The 18,830-nt window shown below is 44.0% G+C and overlaps 2 protein-coding genes across 3 annotated transcripts; one reads left to right on the top strand and one right to left on the bottom strand.

The window, feature by feature from the left end:
- Positions 1 to 752: 752 nt before the first annotated feature.
- LOC139471719 (lateral signaling target protein 2 homolog) lies at positions 753 to 1,893 on the bottom strand. Its single transcript, XM_071254198.1, has 2 exons — positions 1,863 to 1,893; positions 753 to 1,051 (listed from the first exon to the last, which is right to left on the bottom strand). The coding sequence occupies exons 1-2, from the start codon at positions 1,891 to 1,893 to the stop codon at positions 753 to 755; spliced, it is 330 nt and encodes a 109-aa protein (XP_071110299.1).
- Positions 1,894 to 6,387: 4,494 nt separating this feature from the next.
- On the top strand, positions 6,388 to 18,523 carry LOC139471718 (phospholipid scramblase 2-like). 2 transcript variants are annotated; one of them, XM_071254196.1, is made up of 11 exons: positions 6,388 to 6,585; positions 9,545 to 9,632; positions 11,120 to 11,227; positions 12,555 to 12,632; positions 13,725 to 13,801; positions 14,310 to 14,440; positions 15,341 to 15,461; positions 16,490 to 16,592; positions 17,122 to 17,180; positions 17,750 to 17,788; positions 18,084 to 18,523. In XM_071254196.1, exons 2-10 carry the CDS (start codon positions 9,587 to 9,589, stop codon positions 17,786 to 17,788), a joined length of 762 nt encoding a protein of 253 aa, XP_071110297.1. In that variant the 5' UTR covers positions 6,388 to 6,585; positions 9,545 to 9,586; the 3' UTR covers positions 18,084 to 18,523. The 2 variants fall into 2 exon arrangements, with proteins under 2 accessions (XP_071110297.1, XP_071110298.1); XM_071254197.1 differs by lacking the exons at positions 6,388 to 6,585; positions 9,545 to 9,632 and adding an exon at positions 10,128 to 10,176.
- Positions 18,524 to 18,830: the final 307 nt, after the last annotated feature.

The following is an 18,830-nucleotide window of genomic DNA, read 5'->3' as shown; positions in this document are numbered from 1 at the left end:
ACCAATTTCACTTATTCACCCCATCAGATGTCTCCCCAAGGTGTTTCAGGTGGGTTCCCAGAAGGAGGAGACAGATCAACTTCTTGTGATGCCTATCAGTAATGCCGTGAGGTTGTCAGTAAGCGCTGTGGCGTGGACAAAATGCTGTATGAGTTCATAATTATCAGTCCCTTTATAGAGAGTTCGTCCTCTTTGTGTATTAAATGGGAATATTATTTTCTGCGAATAATTTTTTTATTTAAGCATAAGCTCCCAATATTACAACCAAAGGAACCAAACGTCCACGACTTCATCCGAAAATTGTAGCTGAAAAAGATAAAAACGATTTCAGATGAAATGCATGACCTTTTGACAGATGACATGGATGGTGATTTTTTAATGTCTTAATAAAAGCCATCTCCTTTTACTTCCAAGACCTCAACAAAAACAGCGAGGCAGTGGTATACCTCTCACAGTAATGAGTGAGTGAATATTGAATCATCGAATGTGTACCAGGCGGACCATTGACTGAAATCATAAGCAACGGTCCACGCAAGATGAGTGAGTGAGTGAGTTTTTACGCCGCTTTTAGCAATATTCCAGCAATATTACGACGGGGGACACTGGAAAATGGGCTTCACACATTGTACCCATGTGGGGATTCGAACCCGGGTCTTCGGCACTGCCATTACCATTAAATTTAAAATGATAGATCGTGAGTCTTTAGACTGTAAAATAGAGGCCCTAGAATAATAGTCTATTTACATCTTCATCTATTTTCCAGCGTTGATGAGAGCCTGCAGAAGGGCTGCGTCGGAGGCACCACTGCTGCCGCTGCTGCTGCTGCCGCCGCTAGAGATGGGGACGGGGATGGGGATGGGGTAGTCCTCGGAGGAGGAAGAGGAGGATCCGGAGCTGCCTCCACAACAGCCGCAGCCGGAGGAGCCTGAGGAGCCTGAGGATCCCGATGAGTGGTAGTGGTGCACGTGCTTAACTGAAGAGGAGTGATGATGGTGGTGGTGATGACGATGCCGACGGTGGCGATGGGCAAGGCTGACAGCCAGAAGCATAGCTGCAATGAAAGACATATGTAAGTGATGATGTCTATTTTACTGCTTCAACCACAAATTCAAGCTAAATCTTTTAACCTTCTCAGAAACGTGAGAGCTACAGAAACCAAAATACATCTGGCAAATGTTTATTTTAACATTGCTTCAGATACTGTGTACGCAATAAGCAGATGTGTCTATGGTCTCTTCCTTCCTTCACAGATGTAAATATATAGTGAGTGAGTTGGGTTTAACGCCGCTTTTAACATTATTCCAATTATATCACGGCGTGTCAGCCTAATGTGGGAGGAAAGCCCCAAGTATCAGGTCTCAGACGTTTACCACTTCGGTGAAACCCACGTGCACGGGTATGGTGCTGACAAACCTAGAAACATAATCGGGGCGAACCGGGATTGGAAACAATCATAGGTTTCTGGTGTGCCCAAGGGGCGCAACTCTGCACAGCGAATCGCGGCGCCTGAGACGACTGGACCACCCGTGCCCCCCTGATCACTCCTGTCGTAAGATGTTATGGAATTGCGCAGTTGTTGTTAGTTATGAAAAGGATTGCAAAAATGCGAAAGTGTTGGCTTCAGGATGGCTAAAACCCGAATATGGAAATATATTTTTCGGCAATGATTCATTAAAAATTTGATCAGTGGTTATAATATAGAGAATGCTCATTATTACAGTTGGTCTCAAAAAAGTGTCGCAGAGCTGGGAATCAATTTTCGATGACTATGATCTAAAAGGAACAAAAGAAATTACACCTGAAAATGGGCATTTGAAAAAATCGAGACGGATGAGACAAATACCATTCATTTAAATACTTACCAACAAAAACGAAGATGAGTGAGAATTTCATGGTGAAAATCTTGTGATCCTTTAAATGGAGAGGAGAACTGATGAGGAGGAGACGAGTTGCTTTGTATATATACCCGAAGACTCTTCCCGTGTGGAGCCTACAGAGAGACGATAAAGTCAACAGGATGTGGTTTCGGTGAGAGCACTTGCAGAGGGACCTGTGGAGATAATCTTTTCTCCGGTGAGATACCTGGGTCTTAAGCCGTTATTGGTAACACCTTGTTTCTAAAAATACTTGCTGCATCATGTCACATGGATGTTTAGTATTGCATCACAAAGCCTTATTATGACAAGTGGTTTAAATGCTTTCATTCAAACGAGGTAAGTGAAATATTTCAGTTGATGTTTTAGGGATACGAAATGTTTGTGCTTGATCACACCGCAACTTGGGGAGTGACCAAGCGATGCTAGATTGGTGTGACATTTATTGGTGAGTAAGGATGTTGACGTTCATCATCACCTGCATCCTGTCTAATGCACAAGGAGATTTTCAGTATTAGTCCTTCCCATCGTTGAGGCTTAATATTGTGCTTCAATGGTTGTAACAGATGTAACAAGACCAAACATGCATGGATGTCTTTGCAGTGCTTGGTCAAGAACTGTCTTGTCCGATTAATTATTGACCGTGAATGACGGCTCAACACAACCATTTAGGATTATATATTTTAACAAAATGTTTTAGGTGCAGTGTAAATTGTAGTGTCTGATGAGACACACTATTAAAATATATTTCTGTATTTCTTATGAACGTGAATTTGGTTTGAAATAAATAAAAAAAAAATGGTGATAAAAATCGTATATTAAATGTGTTTTGTTTTTTGGGGTGGTGGGGGTGGGGTTGTGTTGTTTAACGCCGCACTCAGTAATATTCCAGCTATATGACGCCGGTCTGTAAATTATCGAGTCCGGACCAGACAACCCAGTGATTGATATCATGAGCTTCGATCCACGAAATTGGGATCGATGACATGCTGACAATAATTATCGTTCTTTTATATCGAGAACAATACTACACACTCCAAAACTATGAAACTATAAACAGCTGACACAGACGTCAGAAGAAAACCATATCTATGCCACGCGGGGTTCCTAATATTCCCCTAGATAGACCAGACGACCAACACTACAAGTGCAGCTTGAGGCTGGCGACAAGCGGGCCCCACACTGGAGCAGAAACCGAGAGGCTACATTCCGACTCCTGAAAGACCAACTTCAGATGGGCCAACTCATACTTACAGATGAAACTGTCTGTGAGTGAGTGAGTGAGTGAGTTGGGTTCAACGCTGCTTTTAACAGTATTCCAGTTATATTACGGCGTGTCAGCTTAATGTGGGAGGAAAGCCCGAAGTGATGCAGGTCTCGGACGTTTACCACTTCGTTGAAACCCACGAGCACGGGTATGGTGCTGACAAACCTAGAAACATAATCGGGGCGAACCGGGATTCGAACCCACAAACATAAGATTCCGGAATAGAATAGGTCTTCAACAACCCATGCTTGCCGTAAAAGGTGACTATGCTTGTCGTAAACGGAGAATAACGGGATCGAGTGGTCAGGCTAGCTGACTGGGTTGATACATGTCATCGATCCCAATTGCGTGGATCGATGCTCATGATATCAATCACTGGATTGTCTGGTCCAGACTCGATTATTTACAGACCGCCGTCATATAGCTGGAATATATTGCTGAGTGCGGTGTTAAACAACAAACCAACCAACCAAATAATAATATAAATTTACGATTCGTTTATAAACAGAAAAAAATATTAGAATCTTTGGATTATAATTGGAGGGGTGTGTTTGACATGGACATCAAATTGACTTTAGCTGTTGTACCAAGGAATCGAGACCAGGTCTTCGGCGTGACGAGCCAAGGCTTTGACCGATGGTGTTTCAATTTCTTTATGATATGAACATAATATATGTTTTAAGTTAATCTGTGTGGTTGACAGTATAACGACAGCGCGTAAGCGACATGTAATCGGGCAAACTTGTAGAGTCCTCCAAATCATTAATAGCAGCGTGACGCCCTCTGTAAACACTTTGATTCACTTGCTCAACCAATAAGGTATGTCAATAAAAGCTCACCAAATATGCACACGTGTAGTTAGCAAACATAGCCCTCTAACAGGGCGAAAAACGGATTAATGTTCATTTTAAGATGTCGGTGACGAGTTATCCTATTTTCTTGAATGGCTATTTTCGCCAAAAATATGTCAAAAATGTATTACCCTGTTATAACTAACGTATTATGTCTTAAAGGAGATGTAGAGTTTGTTTATTTGTTGTTTAACACCGCACTCAACAATATTCAAGCTATATGACGGCGGTCTGTAAATAATCGAGTATGGACCAGACAGTCCAGTGATTGACATCATAAGCATCGATCCACGCAATTGGGATCGATGACATGCTGACAATAATTATTGTTCTTTTAACAATATCGAGAACAATATGTAATACACACTACAAAACAATTAACAGCTGACACAGACGTCAACCAAGTCAGCGAGTCTGACCACACGATCCCGTTTGTCGAATCTTACGACAAGCATAGTCGCCTTTTACGGCAAGCATGGATTGCTGAATACCTTTTCTACCCCGGATCTTCACGGGTCCGGTGCCTGGTGCCAACACTATTTGTAAATATCAATAAGTCACAGATCAAACATTTGAGACCGCAACCAGTCTTGGAGACGAACTGCGTATTCACATAAAGTGAGCACAATTTAGAAATTATGGAAAGTTACCACTATTTGGGGATATTGTTAACGGAATATCTGGCCTTGACACCCATAACAAAGGCAGGTGCTTCCTCAGCCAGCAGATCGCTTGATTTACTGATCCTGCATATAAAATATCTAAATATATAATGTGCAACACCGTACATTTACAACGTCATATGGCACGATGTTAAGGTCTGTTTTAGAATATGGATCTTGTATATGGGAAATGAATAATATGCCGTGTATTAATGTTGTACAGAATCGTGCAATGTGTGTTTATCTGGGTGTGGAGAAGTATGCCCCAAATCTAGCCGTATAAGCGGTTACATGGCATGGACAACCCCCCCCCCCTCCATGTATCAACCAAGTCAGTTAGCCTGACCACCCGATCCTGTTAATCGCCTTTAACGACAAGCATAGTCGCCTTTTACGGCAAGCATGTATTTTATTATGTAACTGTGTTGTACTGAATTGGGGCGTGACTGTAATACAAATATGTCGGATTGTCTGTCCATTCAGCTTACTCACAAAGCCCGACGACCTGATCCTATTGAGTTTTCTCGAGCACTTGAGCTATTCTGCCACCGTCTTTAACCAAGAAAATGTTTCAAAGCAATAACAATGCTTCATTTAGGCTCATGGCTGTTTTAAATGCATCTGGTTTTGCAACTGCAGTTAAAAGAATATCCAATCTGCACACAAAAGCCCAGCCCCTCTCCACATTAGAATATTAAATGGTCCCTAAGCGTCCTGTTTTTCAGTAGGTGATGGAAATTGCCTCCCTCACAATTGCAGTCACATGGGCATCACTCTTTTCCATACCCAGGTAAAGTTGATTAGGTGAGCGGAGTAGCGTCCCTTAGCTGCTCTGATCCGTTTATCGTGGAGTTGAATCCCAAATTTGCTCTAACTTAACCCCGAATTGGTAAACTACGAATGCCTAATGGTGCCACTTTGGTAGCATTAACGAGAAATATTTCGAAGTAACGAGAAAGAACTAATTATTGTTCGATCTAAAATGGAATAACAATACATTAAACTCCGGTTATAACGAACTCAAAGCGACCATTAATTTTTAATTCGTTATAACCGTAGTTCGTCATAAGCATATATACAGCATAACTACAACAAATAGTCGGGACAAAAAAGTTGGTTCGTTATATCCGTCAGTTCGTTATAAACGCAGTTTACTGTACAATAATCGAAGTAATGAGAAAGTACATGAAATTTCGAGAAATTTCAATTTAAGAATAAGATATGTATGTTTCAAAAGTGGCACTATTAGGCTTTCGTAGTAAACGTCAACAACAAACGTAAATGTCTGTTTTTCTTTCAGATTTAGCTGGCTGGACGTGTTGTAACTGAGATACTGTTCGACTCTACATTGAACCTAACTCCGTCAACGTTCTGTGTCCCCAAGGCTCAATCAACTGCCGAGGTAAACTTCACTCTGTCGTCGTTGTTCATGTGTAGTGTTTGTCTGTCATTACAGGTAAATACGGAATACAGGAACTGAACTAGGTCATGTTTATCAAAGCCTGAGCACACCGCGGGTGGAGTCGAGCGCGAGCTTCTGGGTCATCTTCTCCGTCATTCGCACCCGTCGGGATTCATCGTGTCAAGCGGAAGAAAAGGCGACGGTTAGCGAACATACAGCTGAAATAGAATGCGCACATTCGTCACCACTCGTCCCTTTCCGTAACCGGCAAGAAGCTCTTCGGCTTGTCCCGGAATAACACGAGTTGGTCACGAATGAATACACCAAACCGGTGTGTTGTCACTTTGCATTCCTCGGCTCTTTCCGGAATCCTTTGACTTGGAAATACAAGAGCGTTTACAGACTATTTTTATCCGAGTTCACTTGGCTGTCGTCACGGGTGCGACTCGTCGCTTCATATTTGAGGTCAACTGGAAGTGGGCTTTCAACATTCCATTTGCCAGATAGACGGAATACAGAGAATTAATTGGTAAGATAACGTCAATTTTAAACACAATCCATTTGCAGATTACATTTTGTCAAATTTACACGTTAGCGTTGCTGTCAACGGGTGTTTATGCGTTATGTCTGAAACGTTTTATCCACCCGTTTCCCCACAGTGAAGCTTCGACGCATGAATGCCTGTGATATATGACAGTAAGGTATTATATTATATCATGCCAACAAACGATGTTTTATTATAAAAATCGTCATACTTTGTTAAAAGGCTGTAATCGGTATTTCCTTTAAGCGATTCAACACAGTCATAAGTAACCTTGGACTCAACCCAATCTTCGCTAACTCCAAAGATTTCGCGTGTTATTCGTCGCGGTTGGGTGGAGATACTCTGTGGTCAATGTAGAGCTAGATTACCTGTATTGTGTGTAAGTGAGCATGAACACGGATGATCCAGGGCTGGTGTTGATATAGCGGGGTCGATGTAGAGGTATGGTGAGAGGGACGTGTATGTATGTAAGGATGAGTACGGATCCATGAGGGCGGATAAAGTCATATAGTGTGATGAATGTAGGGGAATTGTGGGGAGGGAGTATGTGAGCATACGCATGGATCCATGAGGGCTGACGTAGACATAGTGAGATGAATGTAGGGAATTGTGGGGAGGGAGTGTGTGAGCATACGCATGGATCCATGACGGCTGACGTAGACATAGTGAGATGAATGTAGGGAAATTGTGGTGAGGGAGTATGTGAGCATACGCATGGATCCATGACGGCTGACGTAGACAGTGCGATGAATGTAGGGAAATTGTGGTGAGGGAGTATGTGAGCATACGCATGGATCCATGACGGCTGACGTAGACATAGTGTGATGAATGTAGGGAAATTGTGGGGAGGGAGTGTGTGAGCATACGCATGGATCTATGAGGGCTGACGTAGACATAGTGAGATGAATGTAGGGAGATTGTGGTGAGGGAGTGTGTGAGCATACGCATGGATCCATGAGGGCTGACGTGGACATAGTGTGATGAATGTAGGGAAATTGTGGTGAGGGAGTGTGTGAGCATACGCATGGATCCATGAGGGCTGACGTAGACATAGTGAGATGAATGTAGGGAATTGTGGTGAGGGAGTGTGTGAGCATACGCATGGATCCATGACGGCTGACGTAGACATAGTGAGATGAATGTAGGGAAATTGTGGGGAGGGAGTGTGTGAGCATACGCATGGATCCATGAGGGCTGACGTAGACATAGTGTGATGAATGTAGGGAAATTGTGGTGAGGGAGTGTGTGAGCATACGCATGGATCCATGAGGGCTGACGTGGACATAGTGTGATGAATGTAGGGAAATTGTGGGGAGGGAGTGTGTGAGCATACGCTTGGATCTATGACGGCTGACGTAGACATAGTGAGATAAATGTGGGGAAATTGTCGGGAGGGAGTATGTGAGCATACGCATGGATCCACGAGGGCTGACGTAGACAGTGAGATGAATGTAGGGAGATTGTGGTGAGGGAGTGTGTGAGCATACACATGGATCCATGACGGCTAACGTAGACATAGTGTGATGAATGTAGGGAAATTGTGGGGAGGGAGTGTGTGAGCATACGCATGGATCCATGACGGCTGACGTAGACATAGTGTGATGAATGTAGGGAAATTGTCGGGAGGGAGTATGTGAGCATACGCATGGATCCATGACGGCTAACGTAGACATAGTGTGATGAATGTAGGGAATTTGTGGGGAGGGACGTGTGTGAGCATACGCATGGATCCATGACGGCTGACGTAGACAGTGAGATGGATGTATGGAAATTGTGGGGAGGGAGTGTGTGAGCATACGCATGGATCCACGAGGGCTGACCTAGACAGAATGTGATGAATGTAGGGAAATTGTGGGGAGGGAGTATGTGAGCATACACATGGATCCATGACCGCTGACGTAGACAGTGAGATGGGTGTAGGGAGATTGTGGTGAGGGAGTGTGTGAGCATACGCATGGATCCATGACGGCTGACGTAGACAGTGAGATGGATGTAGGGAAATTATGGGGAGGGAGTGTGTGAGCATACGCATGGATCCATGACGGCTGACGTAGACAGTGAGATGGATGTAGGGAAATTATGGGGAGGGAGTGTGTGAGCATACGCATGGATCCATGACGGCTGACGTAGACAGTGAGATGGATGTAGGGAAATTATGGGGAGGGAGTGTGTGAGCATACGCATGGATCCATGAGGGCTGACGTAGACAGTGAGATGGATGTAGGGAAATTGTGGGGAGGGAGTGTGTGAGCATACGCATGGATCCATGAGGGCTGACGTAGACAGTGAGATGGATGTAGGGATATGCTAAGGAAAGATGAATACGATTTGTGTGTGTGTGTGTGCGTGCGTGCGTGCGTGCGTGCGTGCGTGCGTGTTCACCCCCCTGGGTCTGGCTCCTTCCCCTCACCCAACTCCTATCGCTTAACCCAGTTAGGCGTGAAAACTAAACAAAAGTATTATATAGACCCGTGCAGAAGGTTACTAACACGAAAACTGAGTGAATACCTATGTACCCCAATCTAATTTCGTAGCAAATTTACATAGTAGTATATACTCCGAAACGTTGTGTTCCCCATAATGACACAAATACATTCTCTTTCTTGTGTACAATTATTGGTTACAAAATGCAGAGTTGCCTTTGCTACACTATTCCAAATACATTTTGGGTAGAAAACTTGAAAGAAATCGGCTAATTAGAGAGACTAGTTGAAGTTTTAAGGACAACAGAGATCTTGAAATCGCTTTTCTATATCCGGCTGTGACGTCATAAACGTCAGTATATTTATCTCCTAAATCACCTGATGTATATACCGGCGGTTATCTTATTTCAGATATTTCTTGTTTTTCTAATTGCAACTTATGTCCTTTCCTAGTCCGCGTTTGTGATCAGCATGTACAAGACACACACATTTCAACTGTGCACTCGTTTGTCCTACTTCAGGTGGAGTGATAGAAGAGCTTGAGGAATAATCCAAGGTCCGCTATGTCAGTTACACGTCAACCAGGCCCGACAAATCAAAAGCAGGAAGGTAGGGTGTGTTCAGGTCCGCTATGTCAGTCACCCGTCAATCAGGTCTTGCAAAGGACAAGCAGGAAGGTAGGGTGTCTTCAGGTCGGCTTTGTCAGTTACCCGTCAATCAGGTCTTGCAAAAGACAAGCAAGATGGTAGGGTGTCTTCAGATCGGCTATGTCAGTTACCCGTCAACCAGGCCAGACAAACCAAAAGCAGGAAGGTAGGGTGTGTTCAGGTCAGCTATGTCAGTTACCCGTCAACCAGGCCAGACAAACCAAAAGCAGGAAGGTAGGGTGTGTTCAGGTCCGCTATGTCAGTCACCCGTCAACCAGGCCAGACAAACCAAAAGCAGGAAGGTAGGGTGTGTTCAGGTCCGCTCTGTCAGTCACCCGTCAACCAGGCCAGACAAACCAAAAGCAGGAAGGTAGGGTGTGTTCAGGTCCGCTCTGTCAGTCACCCGTCAACCAGGCCAGACAAACCAAAAGCAGGAAGGTAGGGTGTGTTCAGGTCCGCTATGTCAGTCACCCGTCAACCAGGCCAGACAAACCAAAAGCAGGAAGGTAGGGTGTGTTCAGGTCCGCTATGTCAGTCACCCGTCAACCAGGCCTGGCAAAGGACAAGCAGGAAGGTAGGGTGTGTTCAGGTCCGCTATGTCAGTTACACGTCAACCAGGCCTGGCAAAGGACAAGCAAGATGGTAGGGTGTCTTCAGGTCGGCATTGTCAGTTACCCGTCAATCAGGTCTTGCAAAGGACAAGCAAGATGGTAGGGTGTGTTCAGGTCGGCATTGTCAGTCACCCGTCAACCAGGCTGGCAAAGGACAAGCAAGATGGTAGGGTGTGTTCAGGTCCGCTATGTCAGTTACCCGTCAACCAGGCCTGGCAAAGGACAAGCAGGAAATTTGGGGTGTCTTCACGCGAAACTGTGCCTACGGTTAACTGTTCACTGAGATGTGTCCACTTGGAAATATTACCACTTATTCGTTAACAATTATTCACTTAGAAATATTACTACTTGATATTTGAGCTCATTCAGTAGTTATATAATGACAATGAACATGTCGTTGATGGAGAATCCAATGTCAAGGTCCTGCATCTTCTGCCGAGCAAAAGAAAGGATACACTTGAAAATTGGATTTGACCAAAAATTACAAACATTATCGTAACGTTACGGGCTGAAAAAAACCCGTCGAAACACTGTCAACTTAAAATCTAAAAACGCAACTATGATACATACATCGAGTACATCACCATTGAAAAAACATTTCTTGTTTGTTTCATTTTTATCTACCACAAGTGACAACCATGGTTGTATACTCTCTTTTGCCCGGCAGTTTATAGTATCAGGTAATTCAGTCTATACAAATTCAATTCAATGGATCAATATTGACTTTTAAAAATAAATATTTAGCGTAAATTTAAACACTTAAATATATACGCTGATTCTTTACTTTGGATTAATGAGAAATAGTCCATGTGTAGTGATGGAGAGATTATTGTTTCAGTGACATGGATGCCTGCGGTGGGTCACATCCAGGACTGCCCCCCAGGCCTGGAATACCTGTCCCATCTGGACCAGATCCTCATTGAACAGCAGGTCAACCTCATAGAGGGTGGGTTATTTCCCCAGCCGTGTCAAAGCGAAATACGTTAAAATGTGGTACTTCTTGTTACCCAACATGGCGCTCAGTATTTAGGGGATGAAACATGGAAGGGTCTGCGCTGTCTGAGTAGGGTACTCATGTTAAACTGCGGAATGGTGTCTCAGTAGGCAAGCACAACAAAACCGCCATTATTAGTACAAACAGACACAGAAGCACGCACACCTACATACACACACAGAGACAGACATTCATACAGACACACACACATAGATTCTTGAACGCTTCGTTAAGTCTTCCAGTTCAGTGAAGAAAGTGAGTGAGTGAGTGAGTGAGTTGGTTTTAACGCCGCTTTTAACAGTATTCCAGTTATATCACGGCGTGTCAGATTAATGTGGGAGGAAAGCCCGAAGTGATGCAGGTCTCAGACGTTTACCACTTCGGTGAAACCCACGAGCACGGGTATGGTGCTGACAAACCTAGAAACATCATCGGGGCGAACCGGGATTCGAACCCACAATCATAGGTTTCTGGCGTGGCCAAGGGATGCAACTCTGCACAGCGAATCGCGGCGCCTTAGACGACCTCCCCACCCCAGTGAAGAAAGCTATGGCCACTGTATTCTGGGATGCAAAGGGTGTGATCCTTGTTGATAACTGAGAAAGTCAAAGGACGATTGCCGATGCCTACTTTGCTGATTTGCTTCATCGCCTGAGAGATTCTATCATCAGTTCACCTCACCTCTTAGGGTGAGTCGCCGTGAAGTATGGGCGGAGATTCTAAACTTTCTCGACCGGAATTCTTTCTTTTGTTTTGTTTGTCGTTTAACGCTCAGTTACATTTCATCTAGATGAGATACACAATTGGGATAGATGACATGTAGGAAACCAAGTCACCGTGCCTGACCAACCCGATCCATTTGGTCACCTCTTCCGACAAGAGTGAGTGAGTGAGTGGGGTTTCACGCCGCTTTTAGCAATATTCCAGCAATATCACGGCGGGGGACACCAGAAATGGGCTTCACACATTGTACCCACGTCGAAAATCGAACTCGGGTCTTCGGCGTGACGAGCGAACGCTTTAACCACTAGGCTACCCGACCGCCCCCTTCCGACAAGAATGATACAGGTTGCTGGGGATCTATATTTTAACCGGCATCTCCACGGTGAAACACAGGAAAGGGGGATTAATGGGAAATGACTCTCAAAATTCTCAGACCGGGAACAAGGGGTGGCAACTCTCAAAACTGTTGTTTGGGCAAGCTCGGGGATCGGATTAAAGGGTATTTTCAAGCATGCCTGAATAAGTCTAACATCGTCTGTTAATTTCTTTGTTCCAGTGTTGCTGTCGTGGGAATGCAACAACAAGTACCGCGTGATGAACTCAATGAACCAGCAGTGCTACTACGCAGCAGAGAGTAAGTGAGTGAGCAAGTATAGGTTTACGCCGCCTTTTGCAATATTCCAGCAAAATCACGGCGGGAGACACCAGAAATGGGCTTCACAGATTGTAGCCATGTGGGAAATCGAACCCGGGTCTTCGGCATAACGAGCGAACGCTTTAACCACTAGGTTACCCCACCGACCCTGAGATAAGCAATATAGTTAATGCTGGAGTCACAAATGAGTCAGTGAGTTGGGCTTAACGTCACTTCGAACAACATTTCAGTTATATCACAGCGTGTCAGCTTAAGTGTATGGGGAAAGAAGTTTGTTTGTTTGTTTGTTGTTTTACGCCGCACTCAGCAATATTTCAGCTGTATGACGGCGGTCTGTAAATAATCGAGTCTGGACCAGACAATCCAGTGATTGACATCATGAGCATCGATCCACGCAATTAGGATACGATGACATGTATTAACCAAGTCAGCGAGTCTGACCACCCGATCCCGTTAGTCGCCTCTTACGACAAGCATAGTCGCATTTTATGGCAAGCATGGGTTGCTGAAGACCTATTCTACCCCGTAATCTTAACGGGTCTAACTGTGATGTTATCAGGGCGTAGTGGATTCGAACCCACGATCATAAATGTCTGGCACACTTATGAGACGTAAGGCTTAGACGACTGGGGCACCAATTCCCACTTTAATTGTATAAACAAGAAATACTCAAGTACTTAAGAAATCATACAGTTAAATCCGAATAATAACCACCCGCAATGTCAGTCATAATGGTCATGGCAAATAATACTGGCGCGTACACATTCACGGTGTTTTATCACATATTTAAACAATTTTCAATCTTGTCTTTAGACCATTTAGTAACCATTTACACCGAAGGAATAAATTTTTACAGTGAACATGTCGAACATCGCATGTGCAAAGGAATACTACATCAGAGAAACGTGACATTGAGGTTTTGTTGACTTGGGTAGGCTTGCCTCAATGATAAAGGGTGGTTGTGAAATGCTGGGTAAACTTACACACGATATCAGATCAGATAAGATTGATTGATCTTCGGAGGCTCCCACTCCAGCGAGGAATTATCCTAAAAGCTTATTCATGTTTCAGAAAGCGGAACGTTCATGAGACAGTGCTGTGGCTCCGGCCGCGCGTTCACAATTCACATCGTAGACAATATTGGCCAGGTATGTGTCTCAAGGACGTATTGTCACCACGTGTGAGGGAGTGAATTAACGAGTTAAAATTGATTGTTTGATTGTTTGTTGTTTAACGCCGCACTCAGCAATATACCAGCTGTATGACGGCAGTCTGTAAATAATGGAGTCTGGACCAGACAATCTAGTGATGACATGCTTCACCCACACAGCGAGTCTGACCACCCGATCCCGTTAGTCGCCTCTTACTAGCATAGTCGCATGTTGTGACAAGCATGGATTGCTGAAGACCTTTTCCTTACTTGATGTTTCCTTACTTTTAGCAATCCTTGTGGCATCTCGGCTCGCTGTGTGAGAGTGGGTCTGTGTATCTGTGTGTATGCGTGCGTGCGTGCGTGCGTGCGTGCGTGCGTGCGTGCATGTGTGTGTGTGTGTGTGTGGTGCGTCTGGGGGTGAACTTGGGACTTGTTATAAGCTATTGAATACACTAGTTTGTCTTCTTTTCTGTCCGCGTTTGCGTATATCTATTCTATTGCAGGAGGTATTGCGCATGCGCCGTGACTTCAAGTGTTGTGGCGGATGTTGCTGGTGCGCAGATGCCGACTGCGCAGCTCATGAAGTGATAGTGGAAACAGCGAAAGGGGAACCTCTTGGTTACGTCAGGCAGTTGTAAGTCCATACGTCATGCAGTTCTAAATCCATATCTACGTTACGTCAGGCCGTTGTAAGTCCATATCTTGGTCATCTCACCTCACTGTAAATAATGGATTCTGCACCAGGCCACGCAGTAGTCATCTTCCCGGGGCAAGAGAGTTAACTGACTTTGAAAGTCCAGTTTCCACCCTTGAGAACTAGGCTGGAATTCCTGGTCTCGATCGTAGCACCACCAGTGGCAATTACGAGCTATGTCCACTCCCAAGCCTCTCCTATGGACCAATCCGATTCCACCTTTCGTATCACTTGATTTTGCTTCAAACAATATGGTGGCGCCCAGTCAGAACGATCTGATCAATACTCAAGATCTATATTGTGATATAACAGGTCTTACATCGTGAAATGCATCAAATCACGTGAGCACCTTGATTAAACACATGCTTTGCAATCGACCGAAATCTACACGACACGGATTTCGATTTCGTGGCGCGATTTTGATTGGACTATGCATAGACTCGTCCATACTCCATAATACCGTCCAAGTTCGGCAAGGGTGGAAACTGGACTTTTATAGTCAGTTTACTCCCTTGCCTCGGAAAGATGCGCCATCGGGTACGATGACACGAAATCAGTCACCGAGCCCGACCACCCAACCCATTTGGTCATCTTACGACAAGCATCGGTTAGTTTTCTGGGGCCACCTCATGGAACCCACATAAGGTTAAACTTGTGAAGGATGTCTTCATGCAGTGTACATGATTAATTTGGGATACCTAATGTACAGTCTTGAAGAATTGGTATATTTGATTTGGTCGATTGTGCTGCAATCACAAGAATGTTCTACGCACACTCGCGTTTCCAGCTATATACAATTCTTCTCCGGTATTGTTTATTTCTTTTATGTTGTTTTGCCAGACCGTCCAAGTGGAAGGGCCACTATGGTATCCTCGACAGCAGAAGAAACCAGCTGATGGAGATCTGGGGGCCATGTTGTGGTTGTCAGGGGTTGTGCTGTACCGCTGATGTCGAGTTTCCGGTATGTCTCTAATTGATAAAAGCCAGCATACTAACACCGCGGATTGTGAGTTTCCAGCATGTCTCTGATTGATAAAAGCCAGCAAAGTAACACCGCTGATGTCGAGTTTCCGGTATGTCTCTGGTTGATAAAAGCCAGCAAAGTAACACCGCTGATGTCGAGTTTCCGGTATGCCTTCGATTGATAAAAGCCAGGTTCATAATACCGCTGATGTCGAGTTTCCGTGTGGCTGTCAACTAATGAATATACAGTTATACCACTGATATCGAGTTTCCTCATGTGAAGGCCATTGTGTTTAGCGCCGCTTTGAAGACTGTAAAAACATGGCGTCCTCGTGACTGAGGATGGTAAATCACCGACATCCACTGTCTGGTAATAACAGAGCGATATCGAGTCCTTTAATCCATCACTTTTATAGTAAGGATGATACTCATCTACGCCCAAAAGCCGAACACTACCCTATCACTGCACAAGTTTCAATTGGAGATGACCCGTGAAGATCCGGGGTAGAATAGGTCTTCAGCAACCCATGCTTCTTTGCTTGTCGTAAGAGGAGGCTAACGGGATCGGGTGGTCAGGCTCGGTGACTTGGTTGATGCATGTTATCGTATCCCAATTTCGTGAATCGATGCTCATGATGTGTATCACTGGATTGTCTGGTCCAGACTCGAATGTTTACAGACCGTCGTCATATAGCTGGAATATTGCTGAGTGTGGCGTTAAACAACAATCAAACAAACAAATCAAATGGAGAGTGCTGAACCAGTTACTCGAAGTTTTAATTCAAATGAAGACAAAACCATTGATGCCGAGAGGACTTCAATTATCGACTTCAATTTCGGCAGCGACAAACCAATACCACGAAATGAGAAAGGATAGTTCTCGTCGTGTTCGTGATAATGCTTTATCACTTTCTGGAGACCGAAATTGAAGTCGTTAGCTATTTCCCCTCTCGGCCATCATGAAAACCACCAAATGCGCAGAAAATGGCTCAGTATATTGAATGATAAAACTTGCTATTTTCCCAGGTTCAATCCATGAAGGATGGTGCGGTTGTGTCCAAAATTAGTAAGCAGTGGGGTGGAGCTGTAAGGGAAATATTCACCGATGCGGAGAAATTCTCGGTCACATGTGAGTTAAAAACCTGTTGCAGCAATGCTTCTTATTTTACTCGTACGGATTTCACCTTCTTCAAAGCCATAGGGTCGAAAATACAATGGCAATTACCTTTACTTGAACTCATAGTATGGTCAAGTGCATAACTTTGGCAAAATACACAGAAGGAAATCATGTGACCATGTCAGCTCTGTAGGTTCGAACCCGGACCAGAGTGGCCTAATAATATTTGTTATGACCATTGGTTTGTCCGAACTGTAAATCCACACATTCAGAGCATCGCTTCCTGGACATGCTAACCCCTGAAGATCCTGGTTAGAACTGGTCTTGAGCAACCCATGCTTTTCTTAAGAGGAGACAAACGGGGTCGGGTGAACAGGCTCGCTGGCTTAGTTGATACAATTGCTCGATCGGTTCAGATTCGATTAGTTACAGACCGCCGTCATGTAGCTGGTATATTGCTGACAAACTAACAAACATGCACACCCAACAATGTCAAAGGCCGTATAACACCCCCGATATGGAATAATCTCTGTATCTTCAGTTCCCCAAGACCTTGATGTGAAGGTGAAGGCAACGCTGATGGGCGCGGTATTCCTCATCGTAAGTGTTTGAATATGTCTGCACTGGCTGCTGTGTGAGTGAGTGAACAAGGTTTTACGCTGCCCGTAGCTATATTCCAGCAATAGCAAGACTGGTAACTCCAGAAATGGGCTTCACGCATTGTACCCATGTGGGGAATCAAACCCGAGCCTTAGGCGTGACGTGTAAACGCTTTAAACACTAGGCTACCCTACTGCCTCTTTTAGCTGCAAAACGTCAGACAATTTTAACAAGCCGGTAACAAGTCGCATATGATTCTTCCGAAACATTCATAATAATGTCCATCCTCGATTATCCAGGATATTATATCTCCACCCCATATATATTACGTTACATACCTTGGAGACATTTACTACCATAGATACATTTTGAGTCTGATGTCCATGACATGCCATTAAGAAACTACACTGTACGTCAAATCAACAGGTGGAGAAATATTGTGCGAAGATTAATTTATTTTCCCTGGTGACGTCACTGCTGCAAAAAGGATATCGTAGCGAATGGGTTCAAGATATTTAACACAATAGAATAATCGAGGACCGATAATGACGTAATGTCTCTTTTTACAGCACTTCATGTATTATGAAGAAGAGGAGTCATCGAACTAAGTGAGTATATATGTGGAATAACTATTGACATATAAATGAGATAAAATGTTTAACTTTTTTAAGATGAGAAAAATATGGTATTTGTTAGGAAAATACGAATGTCATATTAACTTTAGTTTCAAGAAAGAAAATATATTTAAGTACATGGGAGATACACGTTTATAAGATAAATCCATTTTTGACCAATTATTCTACACGGGTAAACCGCTGATCATCTATAACGCACATCAATTATTTGGACCCCGAAGGCAGCGTTGTAGCGAGGGATCACTGTATGAATATTTCTTATTTTCAGATCGATGACACCCTCATACAAGACATCAATCAACAGTCAAAGCATATCAAAGATGTTTCTACTTGTATCCCAGCTAACTGCATCTACTTGTGTACATGTTTCACAGGGCACACCGTTTTATTTGAATCTTTGTACCCTGATTGTATATACATGTATATCATTATGAACGAACACCTATTCTTGTACTATCTCGTATCGTTTAGTGTGTGTGTGACCATTTGTCACCATTCGTACCTTTTCGCAATCTGTAAGACAATCGTCCCCCTATCGATAAAGTGCGAAAACACGATACTTTCCTCCACAATATTTGTTATCATTTGTTTAATCATATTATTGGAAAAGTTCATCAACGGTGTTATATTTGTCGGCGATGAGGGGTTAGGGTTGTGTTCCTGTTGGGACTCGAACCCGGGTTTTCAACGTGACGATCGAACTTTTTAACCACTAGGCTACCTGACATCCCCTGCACTATTGTGGGTTGGTGTACTTTATGCTGTGATTATGGGTGAGTATAGTTTTACGCGGATTTTATCAATATTCCAGCATCATCACGACAGGGACACCAGAAATGGGCTTCACACATTGTACCCATGTGGGGAATAGAACACGGGTCGAGCGAAGACTTTAACCACACGGCTACCCCACCGCCCCGCTCTGAATATGACAACTTGTATAGCGCAGAATCATGGTGCCAGTACCGTAGTACTATAAAGGGATGTACCATGGAAATAAGCATAAGATTAGTGG

Source organism: Haliotis cracherodii, unplaced genomic scaffold (assembly GCF_022045235.1).
Source record: "Haliotis cracherodii isolate W230 unplaced genomic scaffold, xgHalCrac1.p SCAF_23, whole genome shotgun sequence".
NCBI lineage: Eukaryota > Metazoa > Mollusca > Gastropoda > Lepetellida > Haliotidae > Haliotis > Haliotis cracherodii.
The sequence above is the reverse complement of the archived record's forward strand: the minus strand, read 5'-3'. Positions and strand labels throughout refer to the sequence as shown.

Coding starts and splice junctions, on each gene's coding strand:
- LOC139471719 (XM_071254198.1), bottom strand. CDS start 1,893: ATGAAATTCTCACTCATCTTCGTTTTTGTTG. Junction 1,052..1,862: donor ACTCATCTTCGTTTTTGTTG/GTAAGTATTTAA, acceptor CTTTCATTGCAG/CTATGCTTCTGGCTGTCAGC.
- LOC139471718 (XM_071254196.1), top strand. CDS start 9,587: ATGTCAGTTACACGTCAACCAGGCCCGACAAATCAAAAGCAGGAAG. Junction 15,462..16,489: donor CCGCTGATGTCGAGTTTCCG/GTATGTCTCTAA, acceptor CTATTTTCCCAG/GTTCAATCCATGAAGGATGG. Junction 16,593..17,121: donor GGAGAAATTCTCGGTCACAT/GTGAGTTAAAAA, acceptor CTGTATCTTCAG/TTCCCCAAGACCTTGATGTG.